At 36.0% G+C, this 24,891-nt stretch overlaps 1 protein-coding gene across 2 annotated transcripts in view; it reads left to right on the top strand.

Moving 5' to 3' along the window:
• The window catches only part of SCLT1 (sodium channel and clathrin linker 1), a 169,962-nt gene that overhangs the window by 100,495 nt on the left and 44,576 nt on the right, over positions 1-24,891 (top strand). For both annotated transcript variants that reach the window (XR_009221541.1, XM_058550061.1), the window contains exons 15-18: positions 2,245-2,319; positions 4,374-4,519; positions 10,622-10,814; positions 17,222-17,418. Coding sequence is in view for 1 of the 2 variants with exons in the window: in XM_058550061.1 (XP_058406044.1) it covers positions 2,245-2,319; positions 4,374-4,519; positions 10,622-10,814; positions 17,222-17,418 (611 nt within the window). In the remaining variant the exon portion in view is untranslated. The remainder of the gene's footprint in view (positions 1-2,244; positions 2,320-4,373; positions 4,520-10,621; positions 10,815-17,221; positions 17,419-24,891) is intronic.

Below are 24,891 nucleotides of genomic sequence, written 5' to 3'. Positions count from 1 at the left end.
ATAAATGGTTTTCGGAAAACTGGACAGCCACATGCAAAAAATGAAAGTAGACCATTCTCTCTTGCCATACACAAAAATTAACTCAAAATAGATCAAAGACTTGAAAGTAAGACCTGAAACCACAGACCTCCTAGAAGAAAATACAGGCAGTATACTCTTTAACCTCAGTCTTAGAAGGATCTTTTCGAATACCATGTCTACTTGGGCATGGGAAACAAAAGAAAAAATAAGCAAGTGAGACTTCATCAGACTAAAGAGCTTCTGCAACGCAAAGGAAACCAGGAACAAAACAAGAAGACAGCCCACCAACTGGGAGAAAATATTTGCAAATCATATATCTGACAATGCGTTAATCTCCAAAATATATAAAGAACTCATACAGCTCAACAACAAAAACATCAAACAACCCGATCAAAAAATGGGCAGAGGATATGAATAGACATTTTTCCAAAGAAGACATACAGATGGCCAATAGGCCCATGAAAAGATGTTCAGCATCACTAATCATCAGAGAAATGCAAATCAAAACTACAGTAAGCTATCACCTTACACCTGTTAGAATGGCTATAATTACCAAGACAAAAAATAACAAATGTTGGAGAAGATGTGGAGAAAAGGGAACCCTCATACACTGCTGGTGAGAATGCAAACTGGTGCAGCCACTGTGGAAATTTCTCAGTGTGAAGATTTCTCAAAAAATTAAAAATAGAAGTACCATACTACCCAGTTATCCCACTACTGGGTATTTATCCAAAGAACTTGAAATCAACAATTCAAAGAGACCTATGCACCCCTATTTTCATTGCAGCATTGTTCACAATAGCCAAGACGTGGAAGCAACCCAAGTGCCCATCGACTGATGATTGGGTAGAGAAGATGTGGTATATGTATACAATGGAATATTACTCAGCCATAAAAAAAGACAAAATCGTCCTGTTCACAACAACATGGATGGGCCTTGAGGGTATTATGTTAAGTGAAATAAGCCAGACAGAAAGACAAACACCATGTGTTTTCACTCATGTGTGGAAGATAATCTAACACATGGACAAAGAGAACAAATTGGTGGTTACCAGAGGGAAAGGGGGTTGGGGGGTGGGCATAAGGGTTAAAGTGGCACATTTGTATGGTGACTGACAAATAATAATGTACAACTGAAATTTCACAATGTTATAAACTATTATGACCTCAATAAAATGAAAACAACAAAAAAATCACACAAATGAGTTATGAACATAGGAGAAATCTCAAATGTCACACCACGAAACTGCTTTTTCATAGATTAGCAACTTACTATATGAACATGTATGGAACATTAAAGTTGCATTTCTTATACAGTTCTATCTTAATAAAAGATAATAAATTTAGATTAATCATCTGATTTGTAACATAGGGTTAAAGATCATTATAATCAGAGTTAATGAATTTTGAGTCACAATTTAGAAGCTTATTTTAAAATTTAAAAACACTGATATACAGTACTTCTATAAAATAATGTTAAAGATAATTGAATATTAGTATACTGTCAGCAAAGCAGGTTCATCCAAAGCATAATTTGCAATTAGTAGAAAATAACCACATCCATTCTCAAAAATGAATAGATAGATAAAAACAAATAACTGTGAAAAGCCAGTCATTATAATGATTGTTTTTAGTTTTAGTCTCATTTGCAAAATATTAAATTTTATTGGTTAATTGATATGCTTGCTCAGTTTTACTGGTTAAAATTTTTTGAGTAGAAATGTTTTATGTTTATGCTAATAAAACATTTTTTACTATGTCCGTTGGCTGTTTATAAGTTATGCAAAAAAAAAATTATCTATTTTAGAATTTATATACCCATGTGCCTTTTTATGCCCCAGGTTATCCTCATGGTGTTGTGCCACTGTCCATTTCTATGTTCCCTTTTAAATATGTGATCAAAGTACATGCAATGAAAGACTGTAATATGAGAAAGGGGTCTCAGTTATTTTTATCTCGCTGGAATCCCTCAGCCTCTGTCACCCACCTAGTGTGTTTACATAGAACTCCGTGGCACTCTGCACTGAAGGCAATTTCTGAAATCCTGGGATAGGTAGCTCTTTGAAGATTGAGCTTTTTTTTGTTTATAATCAATATGGTCTTGCTGTATTGATAAAGTGTGGTATTCCTGTTATGAACAAATCATTTTACTTCTCCATTTTTTTCCCATTTTTCCTAAGGTTTTACAAATATATTTATTTACAATATGACTTGAATTTATAGGAGTGTGCCGAAAAACAAGGCCAAATTGAACGAGCCATTAGGGAGAAAAAAGCAGTGGAAGAAGAACTAGACAAGGTAAGAAGAAAAAGGAAAAAATAACTACCTAAAACCCAACTGCAAATATTCAACATTACTGTCTGCTTTCATCACACTATCTACTAGCAACCCCTATATTATAAGTATTCTCCTGGTGAGTGTTGTTATTTCGTTGGCATGTGTTCACAATCTGCATTTAAATACTGGTATTGCCTGCATACATTTCTTTATGAGAGTGACCACATTATTTGGACTTTTTACTTAAAGGTATAAATTTTATGAAGTAGCTATATTCCTGCTTAAACTTCATCCCAATAGTCAATTTTATTTTGTCTTTCTTCTCTTTTTAAATTTTGATGCCAAGTCTTGCTGGATTTAGGCCATCTATAAATATAAGAAGTATATATAACCAGAAAATTAAAACATTGCTGTGATTTTTACCTTTTAAAAGTATAGATTTGTATTTCATGGTTAGGAAAAATATTTAGCTCAATAATATTTGAGAAAAAATATTATGTGACATCTATAGTTTAAAATTTATTTCTTACTTAGATAACTTTTTTATTAGCAGTAAATATCCCACTCTTTTAAAATGCCTTGGGGAAAAAGGGGAGACTACATTTGATCCAGCATGTACTGTGTCTTAGGTACTGCATTAGGAACTTTCATAGAAAGGTTGAGTAACTTGCCCAATGTTAAAAAACGGTAAATGGTGGAGTCAGAGTTTGATTTTCAAAGAAGAGCCATGTAGCGTAAAAAGCATGTGATATATCTATATTATTGATATTAAAAGGATCATGACAGCATCGGATGGTAAAGGAGTAATTTACAAAGCAGAACATAGGATGTAATCCCATTTGTGGGGGAAAAAAAGTATACATGTCATGTTCACGGTGGGACTTTTCATGGTAACCACTCTCCTGCAAAGTTCATCCCTTCTGAGTTTCCATGTGTTATGGAATAGGAATAGATCCCATTTTATTTATTTATTTATTTATTTATTTTTTGTGAGGAAGATCAGCCCTGAGCTAACATCCATGCTAATCCTCTTTTTGCTGAGGAAGACCGGGAATAGATCCCATTTAGATTGCGGCCTGCTCTACATTGGAGTTCGGGATGAAGTTTTTAATATCACATGGCAAAGGTTAAGGAAAAGGCTTTATTGGGGAAATGTAAAACTTACAAAGCTAATGGCAACGAGTAAAGAGAAGGCAGGGCTCCCTGTTCTCCCACTGTCCCGCAGACAAGCATGCTAACATTGAAGTACTGCTGGGACTGCGGTATAGGTCTGTATTTAGTATTTTAGTATTGATGGGCTGAAACTATCTTTTTATAGAGCAGGAGTGATAAAGCAGTCTTGTCAGTGGGAGAAGACACAGGACACTTGGACAGGCAGTCTGGATATGGGGGGTAGGTGTGTGTAGGATTTGTCTGAAAATGTGAGCTACCTAGCGTCTGGAGACCTTGCAGTTCTTGGGATGTTAGAGCCTCTGTGTCGTGGGAAGAAGCTGAGTCTCATGGGAAGCTGAGCTTGGGTACAACCACTCCTGCTGGGGAGGGAAAATCCCCATTCCAGCTGGATCATTGTCGAGTTAACCCAGAGTGAGAGTCTAGAGTCGCTTTCAGACAGTTCTACTCCTCGTACCACAGCATGTGTCTGTATTTTTGAATATTGGAATATAGAATTGTTTGAAAGTTGTTCATCAAAGAATCAAAGCAGTTATCTCTAAGTGGTGACATTTAGATTTTTTTTTATTTCAGCTATTTTCCATTTCCTCTTAAAATATTAAAACTATTTTAATAGTTTACAGTGAGCATGAAAACTATTTAATTTAATAATTGCTTGAAGAAAAACTATTTAATTTAATAATTGCTTCAAGAAAAGCAATTATTATTTTATGTCAGTTTTCAGACTTTTATTTTGTAAGTGTGAAACAACCAAAATTAATTTTTGATATGTTTTAATATGTTACAATGGGAACAGATGAGCACGTGATCATGGGTTTTTATTTCTCATCATTGATTTCAGTTTCTAAACTGCATTAAAGCAATTTTCTTCTGTAAGGTAATATACATATAAGCCTCTTCTGCAGATTTACCGTGAAGGCAGAGTAAATGAAAGTGATTACAGAAAACTGGAAGAAATGCACCAAAGATGCCTCGTTGCTGAGCGTTCAAAAGATGATCTTCAGCTAAGACTTAAGACAGCAGAAAATAAAATAAAACAACTTGAAATAAAGTAAGTAATTCTTTTGGATTTTCTATAACATTTTCAGAATTCATACCATTTTTGATAGATTCTTTACTTTTTTTTGTTAGGCCTCTTATGTTGAAAAAAATTTTTTAGCACCAAATAGAATTTTTTTTCAAGATTATTTTTGAAAACTGATTTCTTCAGGAAGAAAAGATTTAACAGTACTACACTGTCTTATTTTAAATTTCTCCTTTCTGGCAGTTAAATAGGATGTTCATAAGATTGCTTTTTTCATACTAATTATGCAGCTGTTATAGTAGCTTGCTTATAATGATTGCTTTTATACTCAGTTTATACTTATATTTCCTGTGGTATTGAATATTCTAGAATAATCAATTATGTTTATTTATTACGTTATCTATTAAAATGATAAACTTATAGTCTGGCATATCTGTTCTTCATATTTTTCTGCCTTTTCCCCCCAGAGTATTATTTAATATAGTAAAACTTACTTATTTGAATTGCATGAAGTCTCAATCTCTGTTATAAAATATGTTTAATAGATATTTTAAAAATAAAATAGGAGGAGTGATGTCAGCAATATGGCAGAATAGGAGGTCCCCAGCCTGTGTCCCTCCACAGAACCAAATACTTGACAGGCATCTATGGGCAAAAGTGCCTTTGTGGGAGCTTTGGGATCCAGGTAGGAGATTGCAACACTCTGGGGGAGCCCAAAACCAAGGAAACAAGCCTGTGCATCAGTGGCAGCCTTGCCAACTATGGTTCCATCTGTGGACCCAAAGCATGCCTGTCTGCCTGTGGACCTGGCTGTAGCCCTGCTTGTCCACAGTCCTGCACCTAGCCCCTTCCACCAAGGAGCCTGGCAAAAGCCACACCTGTAGAGGCTCCCAGGGGCAAACCTGCCAACTTCAGACCTGACTGTGGTCCCTGAAGCAGTCCCGTGACCCAGCTCCAGTTCCACTCTGCTGTGGTCTGGAGGCAATCCTGCCCACCCAGGAACCAGCCTGGCAACCTGACAGGAGCACTAACAGGGACCCAGTGGAAAACACACCAGACTGTACCCTGGTAGCAGGCCTGCCAACCGTGGATCTGACTGCAGACCCAGCAAAAGCCACAAGACATAGATCAAGTCCTGCTCTACACAGTTTGAAGCCATTACGCATGGCCGGGGGTCTACCCAAGGAACCCAGTGGAAGCCACGCCTGTAGATGCCCCCAATTACAGGCCCACTGGCCCCAGACCTGACTATGATCCCTGAAGCAGTCTTGTGACCCAGATCTAGTCTCACTCTACCACAGTCTGGAAGCAGTCCTGCCTGCCCATGGACCAGCCGAGTGGTGCAACAGGATCACCATTAGGAACCCACTGGACACAACATTTGACTGCACCACTGGCTACAAGCCTGCCAACAACAGACCCAACAACAGCAACATGATATGGTTTTAGCCCCACTCAACCATGATCCCAGAGGCAGGAGAAGATCTTTACCTGCCAAAACCAGTCTGTAAAGACTGGAAGAGGAGTGTCTCCTTCAAATGCAGATACCCACAAAAAATCAGGCAAACATGACACCACCAAAGGAAATAAAGCTCTAGTAACCGACCCAGAAGAAATGGAAACCCATGAACTGCTTGACAAAAAATTAAAAATAATTGTCTTAATGAACTCAATGAGCTGTAAGAGAACCAGATAGTCAGCTAAACAAAATCAGGAAATAATACATGAACAAAATGAGAAGTTTAACAAAGAAATAGAAACCCCCTTCAAAAAAAAGAACCAAATAGAAATCCTGGAGCTGAAGAATATAGTGACTGAACTGAAAAATTCAGTGGAGAGCTTCAACAACAGAATTGATCAAGCAGAAGAAAAAGTCAGCAAACTTGAAGATAGGTCATTTGAAATCGTCCAGTCAGAGGAACAAAAAGAAAAAAGAAAGAAAAAGAGGGAAAAAAACCAACATTACTCATGGGACATCTTAATCAATATATGCATTATGAAGATCCCAGAAGGAGCAGAAAATGAGAAAAGGATAGAAAGTTTTTTAAAATAAATAACAGAAAACTTCCCAAATCTGAGGAGGGAAGTGAACATCCAGATCCATGATGCCCAAAGAACTATAAATAGGCTGAACACCAAGAGGTCTTCACGTAGACACATTATAATCAAATTGCCAAAAGTCAAAGAAAAAATAGAATCTGAAAACAGAAAGAGAAAAGCAACTCATCACATACAAGGGACTCCTTCCACCCCCATAAAACTATGATAGATTTCTCAGAGGAAACCTTGCAGACTAAGAGAGAGTGGCATGATATATTCAAAGTGCTGAAAGAAAAAAACTACAAGCCAAGAAGACTATACCCAGCAATGAAGGAGAGAGAAAAACTTTCTCAGACAAACAAAGCTGAAAAGGGAGTTCATTACCATTAGAATATGAATAAGCATAGGTGAAACATAGAGGATTTTTAGTAATCAGACACTTCCCAACGAAGAAAAGCTCAGAGAACCGGCCTGGTGGCATAGTGGTTAAGTTCGTGTGCTCCGCTTCTGGCAGCCTGGGGTTCACAGGTTTGGATCCCAGGTGCAGGCCTACATACTGCGCATCAAGCCATGCTGTGGCAGGCATCCCACATAAAGTAGAGGAAGATGGGCACGAATGTTAGCCCAGCAAAAAAGAGGAGGATTGGCAATAGGTGTTAGCTCAGGGCTAATCTTCCTCACAAGAAAAAAAAAAGAAAGAAAAGCTCAGGACCAGATGGTTTTACTGGTGAATTCTACCAAACATTTAAAGAAGACTTAATGCCAGTCCTTCTCAAACTCTTCCAAAGAATTGAAGAGGAGGGAATCTTTCCAAACTCATTTTACAAACCCAACATTACTCTGATACCAAAGCAAGACAAAGACACTATAAGAAAATAAAATTACAGGCTAATATCCTTGATGAACATAGATGCAAAAGTCCTCAAAAAATACTAGCAAACCAAATTCAAGAGCACATTAGAAGGATCATAGACCATGATCAAGTGAGATTAATGCTTGAGATGCAAGGATGGTTTGACATATGCAGACCAGTAAATATGATATACCACATTAAATAATGGAAGGTAAAACTCATATGATCATCTTAATAGATACAGGGAAAGCATTTCACAAAATACGACATCCATTCATGATAAAAACTCAACAAATTAGATATAGAAGAAATGTACTTCAACATAGTAAAGGCTATATATGACAAGCCCACAACTAACATCATTCTCAATTGTGAAAAGCTAAAAGCTTTTCCTCCAGGATCAGGAACAAGACAAGGGTGCCCACTCTTGCCACTTCTATTCAGCATAGTACTGAAAGTGCTACTTGGAGCAGTTAGATGAGAAAAAGAAATAGAATGCATTGAAATTGGAAGGGAAGAAGTAAAATTGTCTCTGTTTGCAGATGATATGATCCTATATATTGAAAACCCTAAAGACTCCACCAAAAAGCAATTAGAACTAATATATAAATTCAGTAAAACTGCAGGATACAAAATCAACATACTAAAATCAGTTGCATTTCTATACACTAACAACAAATTATCTGAAAAAGAAATTAACAATCCCATTTACAATAGCATCAAAAGAATAAAATACTTAAAATAAATTTAACCAAGGAAGTGAAAAAATCTGTACACTGAAAACTAAAAAACTTTGATAAAAGAAATTGAAAAAGTCACAAATAAATGTAAAGATATCATGTTCATGAATTGGATGAAATAATATTGTTAAAATGTCCATACTACCCAAAATGATCTTCAGATTCAATAAAATCTCTATCAAATTTCAAATGGCATTTTTCACAGAAATAGAAAAAACAATCCTAAAATTCATGATGAATCTTAAAAGATTCCCAGATAGCCAAAGCAGTCTTGAGCAAGAAGAACAAAACTGGATACATCACACTTCTAATTTCAAAATATATTACAAAGCTTCGGTAATCAACAGTATGGTACTGGCATAAAAACAGACATATAGATCAATGGAACAGAGTAGAAAGCCCAGAAATAAATGCACACATTTATGGTCAACTGATCTTTTACAAGGGTGCCAAGAACACACAATGGGGAAAGGATAGTCTATTCAATAAATGATGTTGGGAAAACTGGATATCCACATGCATAAGCATGAAATTGGACCCTTATCTCATACCATATACAAAAATCAACTCAAAATGGATTAAGGACTTAGTTATAAGTTCTGAAACTGTGAAACTATTATAAGAAAATATAGGAAAAAAGTTTGTTGATATTGGTCTTGGCAATGAGTTTTTTGGGTATGACCCCACAAGTATAGGCAACAAAAACAAAAATAGGCACGTGGGATTACATCATACTAAGAAGCTTCTGCACAGCAAAGAAAACAATCAACAGAGTGAAGAGACAACCTATGGCATAGGAGAAAATATTTGCAAACAATACATCTGATAAGGAGTTAATATCCAAAATATATAAGGAACTTGAACAACTCAATAACAAAAAAAAAGATAAACTGCTTAAAAAATGGGCAAAGGACCTGAATAGACTTTTCTCAGAAGGAGACATACAAGTGGCCAACAGGTATATCAAAAGGTGCTCATCATCGCTAATCATTAGGGAAATGCAAATCAAAACCACAGTGAGCTATCACCTCATATCTGTTAGGATGACTGTTATCAAAAGGACAAGAGATAACAAGTGGTGGCAAGAATGTGGAGAAAAGGGAACCCTTGTACATTGTTAGTGGGAATATAAATTGGTGCGGCCACTATGGAAAACAGTATGGAGGTCCTCAAAAAATTAAAAAGAGAACTACCATATGATCCAGCAATGCCATTTCTGGGTATATCTCCAAAGGAAACAACATCGCTGTTTCATAGAGATATCTTTACTGCCATGTTCATTGAAGTATTATTCACAATAGCCAAGATATGGAAACAATCTAAGTGTCCGTCGACAGATGAATGGATAAAGAAAAGGTGGTGTGTCTGTGTGTGTGTGTGTGTGTGTGTGTGTGTGTGTGTGTATGGGGATATATATACACACACTGTAGGTATCCACCATTTCTCTATTTTTTTCTTACAGTTTGTTGAAAAACTGGGTTATTTGTATGGTAGAGTTTCCTCTACCTACATACGAATATGTGGTATCATTTACCTTGTTTCTCTGTCCTACATAGTTCCTAAAAACTAGTAATTAAATCAAGAGGCTTGATCGGATCCAGCTTTCATTTTTTTGTAAGAATTTTTTATAGATGGTGATATTTTGGACTTCTCTTTGGAGGCACATAATGTGTGGTTGTTTTTGATCTTAGCATCTTTCTAATTTTGGCATCCTTTGATGATCATGGCCTAGATCCATCATTTCATTAGGGACTTTATATGCCAAGATCGAGATAAGAAGAAAGAGCTGCAAGTGTTATGGGAATAAAGGACCTTATATATTCCCTGTGACACCTATTGACCAGGGAATGTTCACAATGTTTGATTATGTGGGATTGAAAAGATGTAAATTTTAAAAGATAGGATTAAATATTAGCAGTATTATGAAGCAATATACATGTTTAGAGGTTATATCACCCAATAATCCATAGCTGAGAAAGTTCAAGAAATGTAACCTATTTAAACTGTGATAAAACAAGAAGTTTATAGAACTAAGAATTTATAAAAAGCATTTCTAAGACATATAACAGGAAAATATGAATTAGATCTTATTATAATTTAATAATATAGTCAGCTAATGTGTCTTCCTATGGAGTTGATTGATGAAGTAAAGGAGTTTTGATTATTACCTACTTCACCTTCCTTACCATTAGCTTCAGTTTATCCCCTTGCAGTTTCTTTACACAGTGTCCTCAATGTTAGTAAAAATTTGAGAGAAATTTCCCATAGATTTTCTAGGTGAGTGATAACAGTTCAGTTTATCTATTCTTAGTTAAGATTGCTAAGTTGAATGTATTTGCCTGGTATAACATTGTGAAACCATGTAGTTTAAGTCTACAGTGAAGAGAAACGACTCAGAACAAAGAGAACAAAAGTCTGTACTATAAAATATAGACAGACTTCTTGACTTCTATTACAGATCATTAAGTTTAAAAACTCTTTTGTTTTTTTAATCAGTTCCTCAGAAGAGATATCACGTTGCCAAGAAATGATTCAGAAACTTCAAAATATATTGGAGTCTGAGAGAGAGAACTGTGGATTTGTCAGTGAACACAGGCTGAAACTTCAGCAAGAAAATGAACAATTACAGAAAGAGATTGAAGATTTAAGGAAGATTGCTCTTGAGGCTCAAAAAAAAGCCAAATTAAAGGTATTTTCAAGAGTAGGTAGAGTTAAATGTGTACTTGTGAAAACCAAAATGTAGAGAATATTTGGGAAGACCTAGTAAAACATTTTTAAGTCTTTTTTGTTTTTTGCCTTATCAGATAGCACTAAATCATAATGCAGAGCGTTAACCAGTCTTTTCTGTATTGTAGAACTTGGCAAGCATACTTGAAAATGATTGCTTTCACTATCCACACACGCAAAAAATTCTTTTCCAACACGGATATTCCTGCCAAAGCAATTTAAGCAGTGCTAGCAAAACTATAGATTCGATAACTTTACAGACTGCTATCCTCTCTTCTTCCTCTATAAAGCCTCTCGAAAATTGAACTCTAAAACTAGCTGTATAGAGGATACTATATCAGTATGCTCTGAGAACCTGTCATAGGTAGTCTAAAAATTCCATGATAGGAAGAAAAGGGACAAAAGTCTCCTCTAGAAAAAAATTCCCCTTTATTTTCCCTTTCCTTTTCCTCTTTTTAACTTTAATGCTTACGTGCTTTGGCAATAGGGACATGATAACCTGTTTAAGGGAGTTTCAAGAAGCACAGGTATCCCCATCAACATGTTGCTTGCCTTTCCGCATTTCATGCGACTTTTGTGAAAAGTATCGTTAACTCTCTGTGATAAAGATCTATAACTTGCAGTTGCATAGTAAGGATGTGGGGTGGTAGTGTTAGTGTTTCACTTGGTTTTTTGTTACCATGAGGACTCATAAGAGGTCACATTCCAACCTAATTCATATCAACATATATTTATTGAATGTCTTCTGTTGCAAGTATCAAGCACTGTAGTTGTTTATAAAAGCTTGAACTCTGAAAAAGAGAACTTTATATATTGTACAAAGTAGTTTGTACTTTGTGCCTTAGTCTATAGGAAATCTTTGAAGAACAAAGGGGAAGAATCACACTGCCAAATATCAAGACTTGCTATAAGGCTACAGTAATTCAGACAATATGTTATTGACATAAGAATAGTCAACTTGATCAATGGAACAAAATAGAGTCCATGAACAAACTCATTTTTCATAATCACCTCATTTACACCAAAGGCACCACTGCAGTTCAATAGGGAAAGAATTATCTTTACAATAAATGATATTAGATCAATTGGGTCCATATTTTAAAAATAAACTTTGAGGGGCCGGCCCATCACCGACTGGTGAAAGTTCCACGCTTTCCACTTCAGCTACCTGGGTTTGCTGGTTCGGATCCTGGATGCTGACCTACTCTAATCATTAGCCATGCTGTGGTGGCTATCCACAAACAAAATAGAGGAAGACTGGCACAAATGTTAGCTCAGGGCTAATCTTTCTCACCAAAAAAAATAAAAATATAAATAAACCTTGACTCCTATATCACACCATACATTTAAATTAATTTGACCTACTTTGTAGACCTAAATGCAAAATATAAAACAATGGAGCTTCAAGGAGAAAATCTTCATGACCTTAGATGAGAAAGAATTTCTTAAACAGAACACAAAAAACACTAATTATAATGAAAAGATAAATGAATTGGTTCATTAAAATTAAGATTTTTCAGTCATCAAAAGACACCATTAAGCGAGTGAAAAGTGGAAGAACATATTTATAATACATACAACCAAAAAAAAGGACTCATATCCAGACTGTAAAAACTGTTAACCAATTAATAAAGAAATCATTAATAAAGAAAAAACAGTTAACAATTAATAAGGAAAAAAAAAATACCCCCATTTCCAAAAATTTGCAAAAGACTTAAATAGGCACTTCATAAAAGAGAATATATGAAATAATGTTCAACTTCATTATATACCAGAGAAATGTAATTAAAACTATAGTGCGGTATCACTGCACACCTACCAGAATGGCTAAAATTTTAATAAACTAACAATATCAAGTGTTGATAAAGATGTAAAGCAACTAAAACTTTCATACAATACTTTTGGAACTGTAAATTGGTACAACCACTGTTTGGCAGTATCTTTTCAAGTTGAACATACACACATACCATACCAAATAATCCTGGCTACATACCCGACAGATATGAGTGCTTATGTTCATCAAAACATGTGTACAAGAATATTCATAGAAGTTTTAATCATATGAAAACAACTCAAAGGTCCATCAACATGAGATTATATAAATAAATTGTAGTATATTCATATAAGGGAATAGATACAGCAATGAAAAAGAATGAACTATGTCTATAAGCAACAGTGAATGAGTCTCACAGAAATAATGTCGAAGAAGCCAGACATAAAAAAGCTTATAGTCTATTAATTTCATTATATGAAAGTGATGAATAGACATAAATCTTGGCAGAGGAAAATGGGTAGGGGTATCGATAAAACTAGAGCAGCTGTGAGTTTGGTGATTATGGAAGCTGGGTGGTGGTTATATAGGGATTTGTTGTAATCTTCTTTCTATTTTGTGTATGCTTGAAAGGTCCCATACTAAAACATTTGCGTAATAAAAAAGTCAGTCTACTTTGGTGAAAAAATATTAAATCTGTATCTTATATTTTAAATTTTATATTATGTTTCATATGGATTAATAACTAAAAACTCTTAATGATACTATAAAACATTAGTAGGAAATGTAGGTGAATATTTAACTGATAGACGGGCAAGAACTTTCTCAGCAAAACAAAAAAAGGGAAGAAATTGCAAATGAATATATTGATAGATTTAAATATATAAAGTTTTTAAATATTTAAAACTATTTTTAAATGTTTAAAAAAGAAATAACTGGGGGAAATAGTTTTAATAAATATGACAAAAGACAAAGGCCATTCATTTATGAGGAGCTTTTAAAACTATAAAAGAAAAGTATTTGTAACCCAATAGAAAAATATGTATGAGACATGAACAGAATTCACAACCTAAGAAAAAAAATTGCTAATAAATAACTTTTTAAAAGTTTAAACTTATTATTAATTAACTGCAGAATTAGTGTGAGTCAGTGTGCAGCTGAAAGTGTAAAATGGTACACATTTAGCATCTAAAATTTAGTCATAAGAAAAAATTAAAATATTTTATAATTAAATAAGTTCATTACAGCATTATTTATAATAATAAATTAGAATAAACCTATCTAGAAATAAGAGAACAATTAAATTATGGTACATCTATAAAATACTGTATTATGTCATCATTAAAAATCATGTTTCCAAATAATTTATAATGTATTTATGTTGCTATATCCTGTTTTTAAAAAATAAGAAAAAAAATATGCATATAATTTATATGTGTTGTAGTCCTATATACACTAATCTCAATTTAAAAATTCAAAAATAAAAACAATTATGTGGAAGTTAGAGGTGGTTATCTCTGAGTTATAGATTGCAGAAATCTTATATTTATCTTTTTAATTTTTTATATTTTCCATTATTTTACAATATACATATGTTTTTGATTTTTATAATGAGGGAGATGGGAATCAATGAATTTCCCCTATCGGGTACTGCATTTGATCTATCTTTAATAGTTCAGGATAATAACTGATGTTTTGGAGAACAAAAAGATGACAGAAAGCTTATCTACCCCATGTATCCCACCAAAAACGCTCCCTTTTTGCCAAATCGGCATCTAGCTTAAGAGAAGAATCATTGGCAAATAAGGGACAGAACCTCTTAACTAACTAGATAGCTGTAATTCTATTTTATGGAGGAGGAGGGCTGTCAGATAAACTGCTGCTTTGTAGCTGATTCCTTCTTTGACAACATAGGAACCTACTGCTACGCTTTTCTCCCCCTTGAAAAAGAGTGTGATCTTCCGTAAATAAACTGAAAGGAGCCAGAAAGATCAAGACAGTTGGATATTAAGAGGTCACTTGGCTAAGAACCTTACCAACTATTGTGTGAAGTTTTCATTTGATCTTAAAGCCACTGCATTCCTTTCAGCCCTAGCTTTCTCCTTTCCTAACTCCTCCTTTCTTTCTACCAAAGCTCTCCATTTCTTTGTGATCTAAATACCCCTCATAAGTATATAAAATTAGGAAATAGGTAGTTTTTAGCAATCCTATCTACTCATGAAAGTAGTTCTCTGCAGAGGAAAGGCACAAAGGAAGAAGGGAGGAAGACCACACATTTTTTTTTCCTACCCACATTCTGAGTGTAATCATCAGTGGGATTTTTGTTATAGGAGACCCAGTTGTTGTGGCCCTTAGCCTTCCAACATCACTGCAGACCTGTCCAACTTAATGATTGGAATTGCATCAGCTAAAGGATCTGGGGTTTGTTTAAAGACTGAATTTTGACGCCAAAGGCAGTCGTTTATTCAGTCTACAGATGTGTTTTGACAACCTTACTATGTTTCAGCTGCTGGAGATGTAATAATAAACAAAAAAGACATGGTCCCCACCCTTAAAAACTTATTATTTGCAAACTTTAACTAAACTTTAAAGATGGGCAAACTTTAAACATACATTTACAAACTAATAAATGCTCTTTAGGAAAAGTATAGGGCATTGTAGAGCTTATAACAGAGGGACTTGACTTTGTCTAGATAGACGGTAAGAGAATTTCCCTATAGAAGCAATAATTAAGCTGAGTTCTAAAAGTTGAATACAAATAACTAAGATAAGCAGGAGGGGAAAGATCATTCCAGGCAAAGAGAACAACATGTGACAATGACCCAAGAATGAGAAGACATTGTGGCAGAAAGAAAGAGAAGGGAATAGTGGCATAACACAAGCTTGTAGAAGTAGACAGAGACCAAGTTATCATGAAGTACCTTAGAGCAAGACTGGTCCAGTTACAAATAGATTTTCCACGTGGAAATTAGGAGTTAGCTAGGCAGGCAGAGTTCTAAAACTATATAGATGCACAGATCCATTTTTAATGTATGTGTGAGAGAGAGAGAGACAGAGACGGAAATAGTCTGTTCCACCTAAGATACCAGAACGATGGTTTCTCTAGAGAAAGTGGAGACCAAAGCAGGGAAGGAGGAGGAGCGTATTCAAATCCAAACTTGCAGAATCCAATAATTCAAAAATTATAAAAATAGAAGCAGGAGTCAGGGAGCCTCAGGAAGCTTGCACAGCAGTAATACAAAATTAATAAATCTAAGGTTGTTTTTCCAGTGCCAGTATTTATGAAGTCTTAAATTTTTACTCGTGTACTATTTGAGAAAGCAGAGTTGAGAGTCTTAGGAAGCATGGTGCATTTAGCAGAGATAGTGGAGGCAAGGTATTTGCAGTTTTCCTCCATGAGCTGTGGATTTTGCTCTTGTTGAATTTTCTGTGTTTTTTGAATTGGTAAAGTTGAGTCCCTTATTAATTCTTTTTTGAGTTTGAAAGTAGCCATATTTAGTGAATTACTAGAAGCCATGTTAGCTGTGACCATTTTTAAAGCACATTACTTTAAAATATCACAAGATAAGTATTCTTTATAATATTTCTTTAGCAAGATAAAGATGGCCTGAGAGGACACCAAAGAAATTGTTCTAGTAACTGTTTTCTCAGTTGCCTCAAGGATGGTGATAGATAGTTTCATTCTAAATGCATACAAGAGAAGGCAATTTATTACATACATTGGATGCCTTAGGGCTTAATTCTCTCCATGAACCCCCAATTGAGAAAGCTTCTAGGGTATTCAAAGAGTGTTTACTTGTATGTCCATTCTGCAGTAAGGTATTTTTACTATAATGACATAAATTACCTAGAAATAAATGAAGACATTTCCATATGAGGTTCTGAAAATCATTATTTATAGTCTTTTTTTCCTAAAAAAAAAAATACATCATTCACTTATACTGTAATTGAAGTGGTAAAGGAATTCCTATATATGATTTTCGTTGACTTTACAAAGCCCTTTGAGAGACAGTCTGAAATTTGGTATGTAAATCAAAAGTGACTTGAAGAGCTTTGAGTTGGTGAACACATCAAGATGCTGGGAGGGTGACGCTTTTGGAGAGGGCATGGAAGCTCTGCACAGCCCCTACATCCTATACCTTGCCCTATATATCTCTTCCATTTGGCTGTTCCTGAGTTGTATCCTTTATAACAAACCAGAAAACATTAAAAAAAAATGGCTTGAGTAAAAACCTAACTCTTTGTTACTGAGAGCATGAACATTTTCCATGGATTCTGGCAAGAAAAGTAAAAGTAGATAATGAGAGCAGTTTTATATTACATGGTATACTTTTTTGCTGCTGGCATTTTAAGGTGTTGGGGAAAGTGTTGCAAAAAATTATAGTCTATCATAATTCTGGTTTCACTAAATTTATATTATAATAAAGGATGTCTTCATTTGTGAAGACAAATTGTAAACTTAATTTTATATATATTTCTCATCCAAACATTTCTATGCCACAAACATAATGAATAATTCCTTTAGTATATGTCATTGATCAGTATATCTCCTAGAATAACAGAAAAGAAAAAGATACTATGTTCATTTTATTCCTTAGATCAGTACAATGGAACATGAATTTTCAGTAAAGGAACATGGATTTGAAGTTCAATTGAGAGAGATGGAAGACAGTAATCGAAATTCTACTGTTGAACTGAGGCATCTCTTAATGACTCAACAGAAGGCGGCCAATAGGTGGAAAGAAGAAGCAAAGAAACTTACTGAAAGTGCAGAAATTAGAATCAGTAATCTAAAGTAAGTCCACTATTAAATGATACATTTTACAGAAGAAATAATGTCCTTGCCATAGTCTTTTTGTAAAAATGTGTAATTCTGGGCCTTGTACTTATATTTTTATTCAGCAAATATTTATTGAACTACTATGAAAAATATTAAGCATTATAAACCAAAACTACTATTGTATATTTTTGTAAATTTTATGCATATTCCACAAAATACAATGATTTTTGCTGGACATGACAATTTAGAATCTTAATACTGTTTGCATATAGGTGTAGCATAATAATGTCCTATGGTTGCAGCAGAATCTGTTTGACCTGCAAAGCCTAAAATATTTGCCCTCTGGCCCTTTAAGAAAATGTTTGCTCCCCGCTGCCCAGAATGAACTTGAGCTTTTATGCTGAATGAGGTGGGAAGCTATGGAGGGCTTAGGGCTTTGAGCAAGGTGATATGATGAAGTTTAAATGTTCAGCAGATCAGTTGACTGCTGTATGAAGAATAGACTGTAGGGGCAAGGGCAGAAGAAGGAAGAAGGTAGCCCAGTGCTCTAATAACCCAAGTATAAGATGATGGTAACTTAGAATAGGTTTTCAAGGGTTGGAGATTATCAAAAAAAGTTTGCTTTGGGCCATGTTAAGTATGAGCTGCCTAAAAGACATTAAAGTCAGGATATCAGCTAGTCAGTGGGGTGCATAAGTTTGTAGTTCAGGGAAGAGGTTGTAACAGGAGCTATAAATTTGGGAGTCATTAACATACACCTGATTCCTAAAGTCTTGGGATGAGAGTGTGTAGAAAGGAAGTCTAGATAGAGAAATTAAGCTGTTTGGGGACCGAGTTCCAAAAGTTAAAGTTTGAAGAGATGAAGATTCCACTGAAAGAGACCGAGAAAGAACATCCAGAGAAATAAACATCTAGACAGGATGGTTAAAAAAAAAAATTCGGGGGGCCGGCCCGGTGGCGCAAGCGGTTAAGTGCGCGCGCTCCGCTGCGGCGGCCCGGGGTTCGCTGGTTCGGATCCCGGGCGCGCACCGACGCACTGCTTGGTAAGCCATGCTGTGGCGGCGTCCCATATAAAGTGGAGGAAGATGGGCACAGATGTTAGCCCAGGGCCGTCTTCCTCAGCAAAAAAAAAAGAGGAGGATTGGCGGATGTTAGCTCAGGGCCGATCTCCTCACAAAAAAAAAAAAAAAAAAAAAAAAAAAAAAAAAAAAAAAAAAAAAAAAAAAAAATTCGGAAAGAGAATAAGCAATAAATATAGGTGATATTTATAGAGTGCATAACATGTTTGTTCTAAACAACTTACATGTACTTAATTAGTTTTTACAACAACCCTACAAAGTGGATAATATTATCATTTACATTTTACAGATAGAAAAGCTGAGGGAGATAGAGCTGAAGGAGGTTAAGGAACTTGTTCAGGGTCACATAGCTAACGAAGTGACAGATCCTGGTTTCAAATTCAGACAGTTTGGGTAAAGACAATATATTCTTAACCAATATATTTTATAAAAATGCTTCTTATTGGTTGAGTAAGGTGAGGACTGAGAATGGACCTTTCAGTTTGGCACCCTGTGGTGGTCTTTCTTCACCATGATAAGAGCAGTTTTGGTGGAATGCTGGAAAGAAAATGTATTTAGAATGAATTTAAGAGAAAAAGATAATTTCTGCTTCAGTTAATGGTGAGCTAGGCCATTTGGACCAGCCCTTTACAACAACTAAAAAAGTTAGATGAATCATAATAAGCATCTATTAACAGCATTAAAGAACTAACAAAAAAAATTGTTACCAGTTTGATTTTATTCTAGGAATGCAAAATTATTAAAACATTAGAAAATAAATTAGTGTAATTTACCACATTAACTTATTAAAAGAGAAAAATCATAAGATCTTCTCAATAGATACAGAAAAAGCATTTGATAAAATTAATTCCATTCATGATTTTTCAGAATATCTCTTAGCAAACTAGAAATAGAATTCCTTAATTTTATAAAGGTATCAATTCTAAAGCAAACATTATTCTTAATGTTAATAACTTTCCTTTGAAAATTGAGACGATGACAAAGAAGTCCACTATTGCCACTTCTATTAATATTTGTACCAGAAGTTCTAATCAGTGCACTACAGCAAGAAAAAGAAATAAAAGGTATGCAACTGGAAAGGAAGGAGAAAAACAGTCATTCTTCATAGACATCATAATTGTATATGTAGAAAGTCCAAAATAATTGATAGATTATTAGGTGAATATACAAAAATCAATTGCATTTCTACATGCCAACAGCAAACATTTCAAAATAAAAATTTAAATGTAGTAAAATTTACAATGCATTAAAAAACATCAAATACCCAGGAATAAATCTAACAAATGATGTGTAAGACTTCTACGTGAAAACTATGATATTGAGTAATTAAAGAAGGCCTACGTAAATAGAGATCATATTAATTGATTAGAATATTATAAATTTGTTAACACTCCCCCAACCATCTATAGATTCAGTGTAATCCCAGTCAAAATCCTAGCACGTGGAACAGTATCCAAAATATATTAAGTGAAAAAAACACAAGTAATATAGAGTGTGTATAGTATTCTACCCTGTAAGGGGTATGTGTGTGTGTGTGTGTGTGTAGACATATATATACAAACATGCTATGTATACGCTACATTCATACACACACACACATATTCTTTTTATAAAAAATAGAAAAGTAGCCAAAAAATAATTAAAATGGTTATCTGTGAGTGGAGAGAAGAAGATAAGGATGAAGGCTAGACTTCTTTGAATGAACCTTGTTTTGTAGATTTTTAGGCTTGACTTTGAAACTATATAAATGTTTGTATAATTGTTTTTTAAGTTTTAATTAAATTTTAATTTAAAAAGCAATACCTAAAAGTTGAAAGTAAAATTAAACAGGTGAACTTAAAAAGTTGATTGCTTAACTACACAGGTGAATTATTTCAAGTGACATTACACACAGTAATTAGACTATATATCCCTAGTGAGATAAAGCCTAAGGATAAAAGGAAATGCAAAAAATCGTAAACTGTTTTTAGTAGTCATATCGTTAGAAATAATATTGATATTTTTACTCTGAAACTTATAGGATAAAGTAACTGAGTAATTATATAAGTGTCTTTAAGAACCAAAATTTTCATCATAAGAGAGAAGAAACTCAAATTAAATAAAACTTGTAATTCTAAATTGGAATTGGAAATATTAGTATATGAATTCATGATGTGTTTTACTCTTAAAAATGTGTATTTCCTAGCTCTCTCCACTACGAGAACCTAGAAACAGTGACCAGAATTCAGTTGCAATGAGGTATCCTAAAAGAAACCAGGACTCCTTAGAGAAATGATTGCTTACAGATCTGGGATAGCAATGTACAAAATGAGACTAGAACACACTTTGTTGTAGCAAAAGGCAAGGAAGGTATCAAGATTACTGGGGTCATGTCAAAAGGACCCAGGAGCCAACTTGAGGAGGCTCCCACTGGCTCATATGGGGGCAATCTGAACATCAAAAAGAATGTCTGCAGTAAATTGAAACATATCAAATGTGTTAAAAATTCATGACCAGAATGATATTAAATGAAGAAAAAAAGTCTTTGGTCACCTTTGGTGATGCTATGGAACTACCTCTTTTTGAAAAACAGATAAATAAAGGGAAAAATCAAGCATTTATTCTACCCTTCCTGTACTCACTGTCCAGTCATGCATCGCTTTACAGCCAGGGTGCAGTCTGAGAAATGTGTTGTTAGGTGATTTCGTCATTGTGTGAATGTCATAGAGTATACTGAAGGGGAAAATTTACCACCCCAAAATGTGTCTTTTTAATGTAAGGATTATTTTAGGCTGATTATTTTTAAGAAACAAAAGACTCAGAAAGTTTTTTGTTACCTCCCCCTTAACTGCCTAAAAGAATTCATACAGAAAAACCTGTCTCAGGAAGTGAGCTGTCACCTTAGCATCACATGAACTAGGTAGTAGACAGGGAGGAACCTAGAAGAGCCTGTTTGTTGGGCTCCCCTCTGTGTTCTTCTGTTTCTGTGTGGCCAAACAAACAGTTGTTTTCCAAATGTTTGCTCCTTTTCACCTACCTGTGAATTGCCTTCCTTTCCTGTGGAAGTCCCTGACACTCTTCCCAACCTCAACATCTTCTTTTGTCTTTAGCTGAGGATGATGTTTAAGCTGAGGGCTTTGACCATTTTGGCAAGTTACTTGGTTTTCCTGGGTTTCTCTCATGTATACATGTTATTAATCCTCCCCTGCAGTGCTTACACAAACCCAGATGGTATAGTCTACTACACACCTAGGCTGTGTGGTACTAATGTTGTGGGACCATCGTTGTATATGTGGTCCATCATTGACTAAAACATCATTATGCAGTGCATGACTGTACTTCGTCAAGTGCTACTTGGCCTTCCCTACCATAGTACTCCCACTTCTTTGGTTAGGGAACCAATGTAGGGATTTTGCCAGTTAGTTGCTCAATATGTCTATTCCAATTATGTATCCCAGAACCAGGGAAATAACCACAGGATAGGATTATGGACACACTGGCCCCACTGTGAGATAACTGAAGACAAAACTCCATTGATGACCTGACCGACATAAACCTCTCCTCTGGTTGGTGGACCACAATGGTATTTGGAGTCTCCAGGAATTTGTCACTTCGGCAACAGTGTCCAGTAATCCTGAAAATGTCTGGATTTCCCCTTCCTCATTGCATGGTCACCCTGCTAACTCTTCACAGGTCCCTTAGAGGAAGGCCAGGAGGAAGTATATGTGGCTGTGTATCAGGGTCCTTCTTCAAAGGAACCTGCAAGCCCTTCCTTCACCCAAAGGGCTCTGAGTCTGTGAACTGACTCAAGTTTCAGAATTGGTTAAAGGGCTGTGTGTGACACACTCTTGTAGTGATTCAAGTCAGACTGCTAGTCACAAGACCTAGAGTCTTCTATTGCTGCTAGAGCTTTTCTACTTCTCCAAATCAAATAAGACTTTCGTAGGCTGCCCATCTACTTCAGTTCTATGGTCACAGTGATCAAACTAGCAAACCCCAAAGATCTCTGCAGATCAGACTCTTCTGATTACTACTTCAGCTCTGCTGCCCATTCCAGTAATGGCATTTAATGCCACTACCATTGGCATCTTTCTTGCCATTGAGAATCCTATCATTTCCATTGAATTCAGGAAGCCTAGTTCCATGGTTCCCTGGTAGCTGTTCCCACTGTCATTTCTGTACCACAGAGAATAACCACTACAGAGCTCTTAAGGGATACTGGGGCAACCCTTGTAGCTGCATTTCTCATAGTCTTGGTGAAGGGAATGTCCACTGGACCCTCCTGAGGGACAGAGTTGAACAATGCGTGAGCTGGTTTCACATTAAAAAACCCACTCTAGCCTTCCAATCTTCCTAGCCTTTGATAACTTCATCTACACTAGTGATTCTCAAATGGGGACGATTTTGTCCTCTTCCCCTCCCTGGAACATTTGTCTTAAAAATATCCAGTGACATTCGGAGAAACTACTGGCATCTAGTGTATAGAGGCCAGGGATGCTGCTAAACATTCTACAATGCACAGAAGAGCCCCCTGCAACAAAAAAATTTCCAACCAAATGGGGCCGGCCTAGTGGCATAGTGGTTAAGTTCACATGCTCCACTTTGGTGGCCCAGGGTTCGTGGGTTCAAATCCCAGGCGCAGACCAACACACTGCTCATCAAGCCATGCTGTGGCAGCACCCCACATACAAAATAGAGGAAGATGGGCACAGATGTTAGCTCAGAGCAGATCTTCCTCAGCAAAAAAAAAAAAAAAAATTTCCAGCCAAAGTGCCAAGGTTGAGAAACCCTGCTCTACATTGTAACAGGGAGCTTTGTACCCTTCAGTATCATTCAGTATAGGTCATCTTTGAATCCAGATGTTCAACCTACCAAGCAAACCGAGATACTCAAGCTAACACATTGAATCCAGAATATCTGCTTTGTGAACTCGTATCAGTAAATCTGGCCTAAGCCAATGTTTTATTCCTGCTACTGTAATCAAGCACCCATAGGTTCTATTCTCACATGTACTCTCCAGAGTCTGTCTATATAAAATTTGCAAAATCACGTAATTGTTTTGGCATATTCTGCCTCCTCACAGGTCTTGTTTTGTACCTCATTTGCTACAGCCTATTAGACTTGAATCTGGATATAGATGTAGAAGCAGTGAATGCTGGTGAGGTTAATCCTGAAGGGAGTCACCTATTCTTTGCAAGGCAACTCCCTCAGCTGAAGCCATTACAAATTCTTCAGGCAAAAGAGACTGACCTATCCAAACAAGGGGGCGGGACTGCTTCTACTGGCAAAGGAGGCATGGGAGAATTTAGAGGTTTGAGGCCCCAGCTTCACTGGAGTCTGTCTGTTCACATGTCTCCATCCCAATTTTCAGGAAAGAAGAGACCTTGCAAGGTTGGGAATTCAGTTTGTGGTGTAATTCAGCCACCCACAGGATTAGACTTTGGATTTGATTATCAGAAATCTCAGCTTTGCAGCCAGAGGAGATAAGGGTTTCTTTTAGGGTACTCATAGTAGCTTTCAGCTCCCTAACCTGGACTTTGAGCTCATAATTTAAAACTCTGACCTCTTTATTTTAATTCTCAAATTTCTCCTACCTAAGAGGTAGGAGAAGCCCCAATATACTCTCTATTCACTAAAGTATTCTATGTCATTGACTACTTGTTCACTCAAAACCTTATCCTCTATAGGCACTTGATTATATAGGTGACAATTTAAGTAACTGTTTTGCAATTGCATACCATGGATTACCAGTGTCCCCACGGAAAGCGGAGAACCAATTCCAGATAGTCCAGAACCAGCTAGAGGACCCATTCATAAGGTTATATCCCTCTGGAACTACTTCTGGCACCAATTCCTGTATGTATCAGGGTTTATTCAGGAAAACAGAGCTACTCTGAGTGATACAGAATATGGGATTTATTTTGAGAATTAGGCCTTACACAATTGTGGGAGCTGGTAGGGAAGTCAATGCAATGCAGTTGTCTCTGCATCTGGTGTTAACCCTGAAGTCACCACTGGTCAGCTAAACCAGCAGTCATGAAGGAAAGCTGGGTGTAGATGAGAACAATTCATAAGGACGAACTGGAGCCCTGTTTTCATCTGTCTCTCACCACCTCCAACCATTGCCGTGGCTGACGTGCAGGAGAAACTGGTGCTCTTCTCCATGATCTCCACAAGACCCAAGACACTGAAAGAGGACATCTGGCAAGAGGCAGAAAATGGAGTTACTGTGGGTCCAACTGGTGCCCCACACCAGCATAGTGACCTAACATATCAGCAACAATGTGCGTGAGTTGCCAAAGTGCCCGGGGCCCCACCAGTCTTCAGAGCCTACTGTACAAGTTTCTTTTATGGTCAGTACCAGCCCAGGACCAGGCAGGAAAGGGAATGCTGGGAAACGTAGTTCTAGCTTAGCTAAGTTGATGCAGTC

This window comes from Diceros bicornis, chromosome 11 (genome assembly GCF_020826845.1).
Source record: "Diceros bicornis minor isolate mBicDic1 chromosome 11, mDicBic1.mat.cur, whole genome shotgun sequence".
Taxonomy (NCBI): domain Eukaryota; kingdom Metazoa; phylum Chordata; class Mammalia; order Perissodactyla; family Rhinocerotidae; genus Diceros; species Diceros bicornis.
The sequence above is the reverse complement of the archived record's forward strand: the minus strand, read 5'-3'. Positions and strand labels throughout refer to the sequence as shown.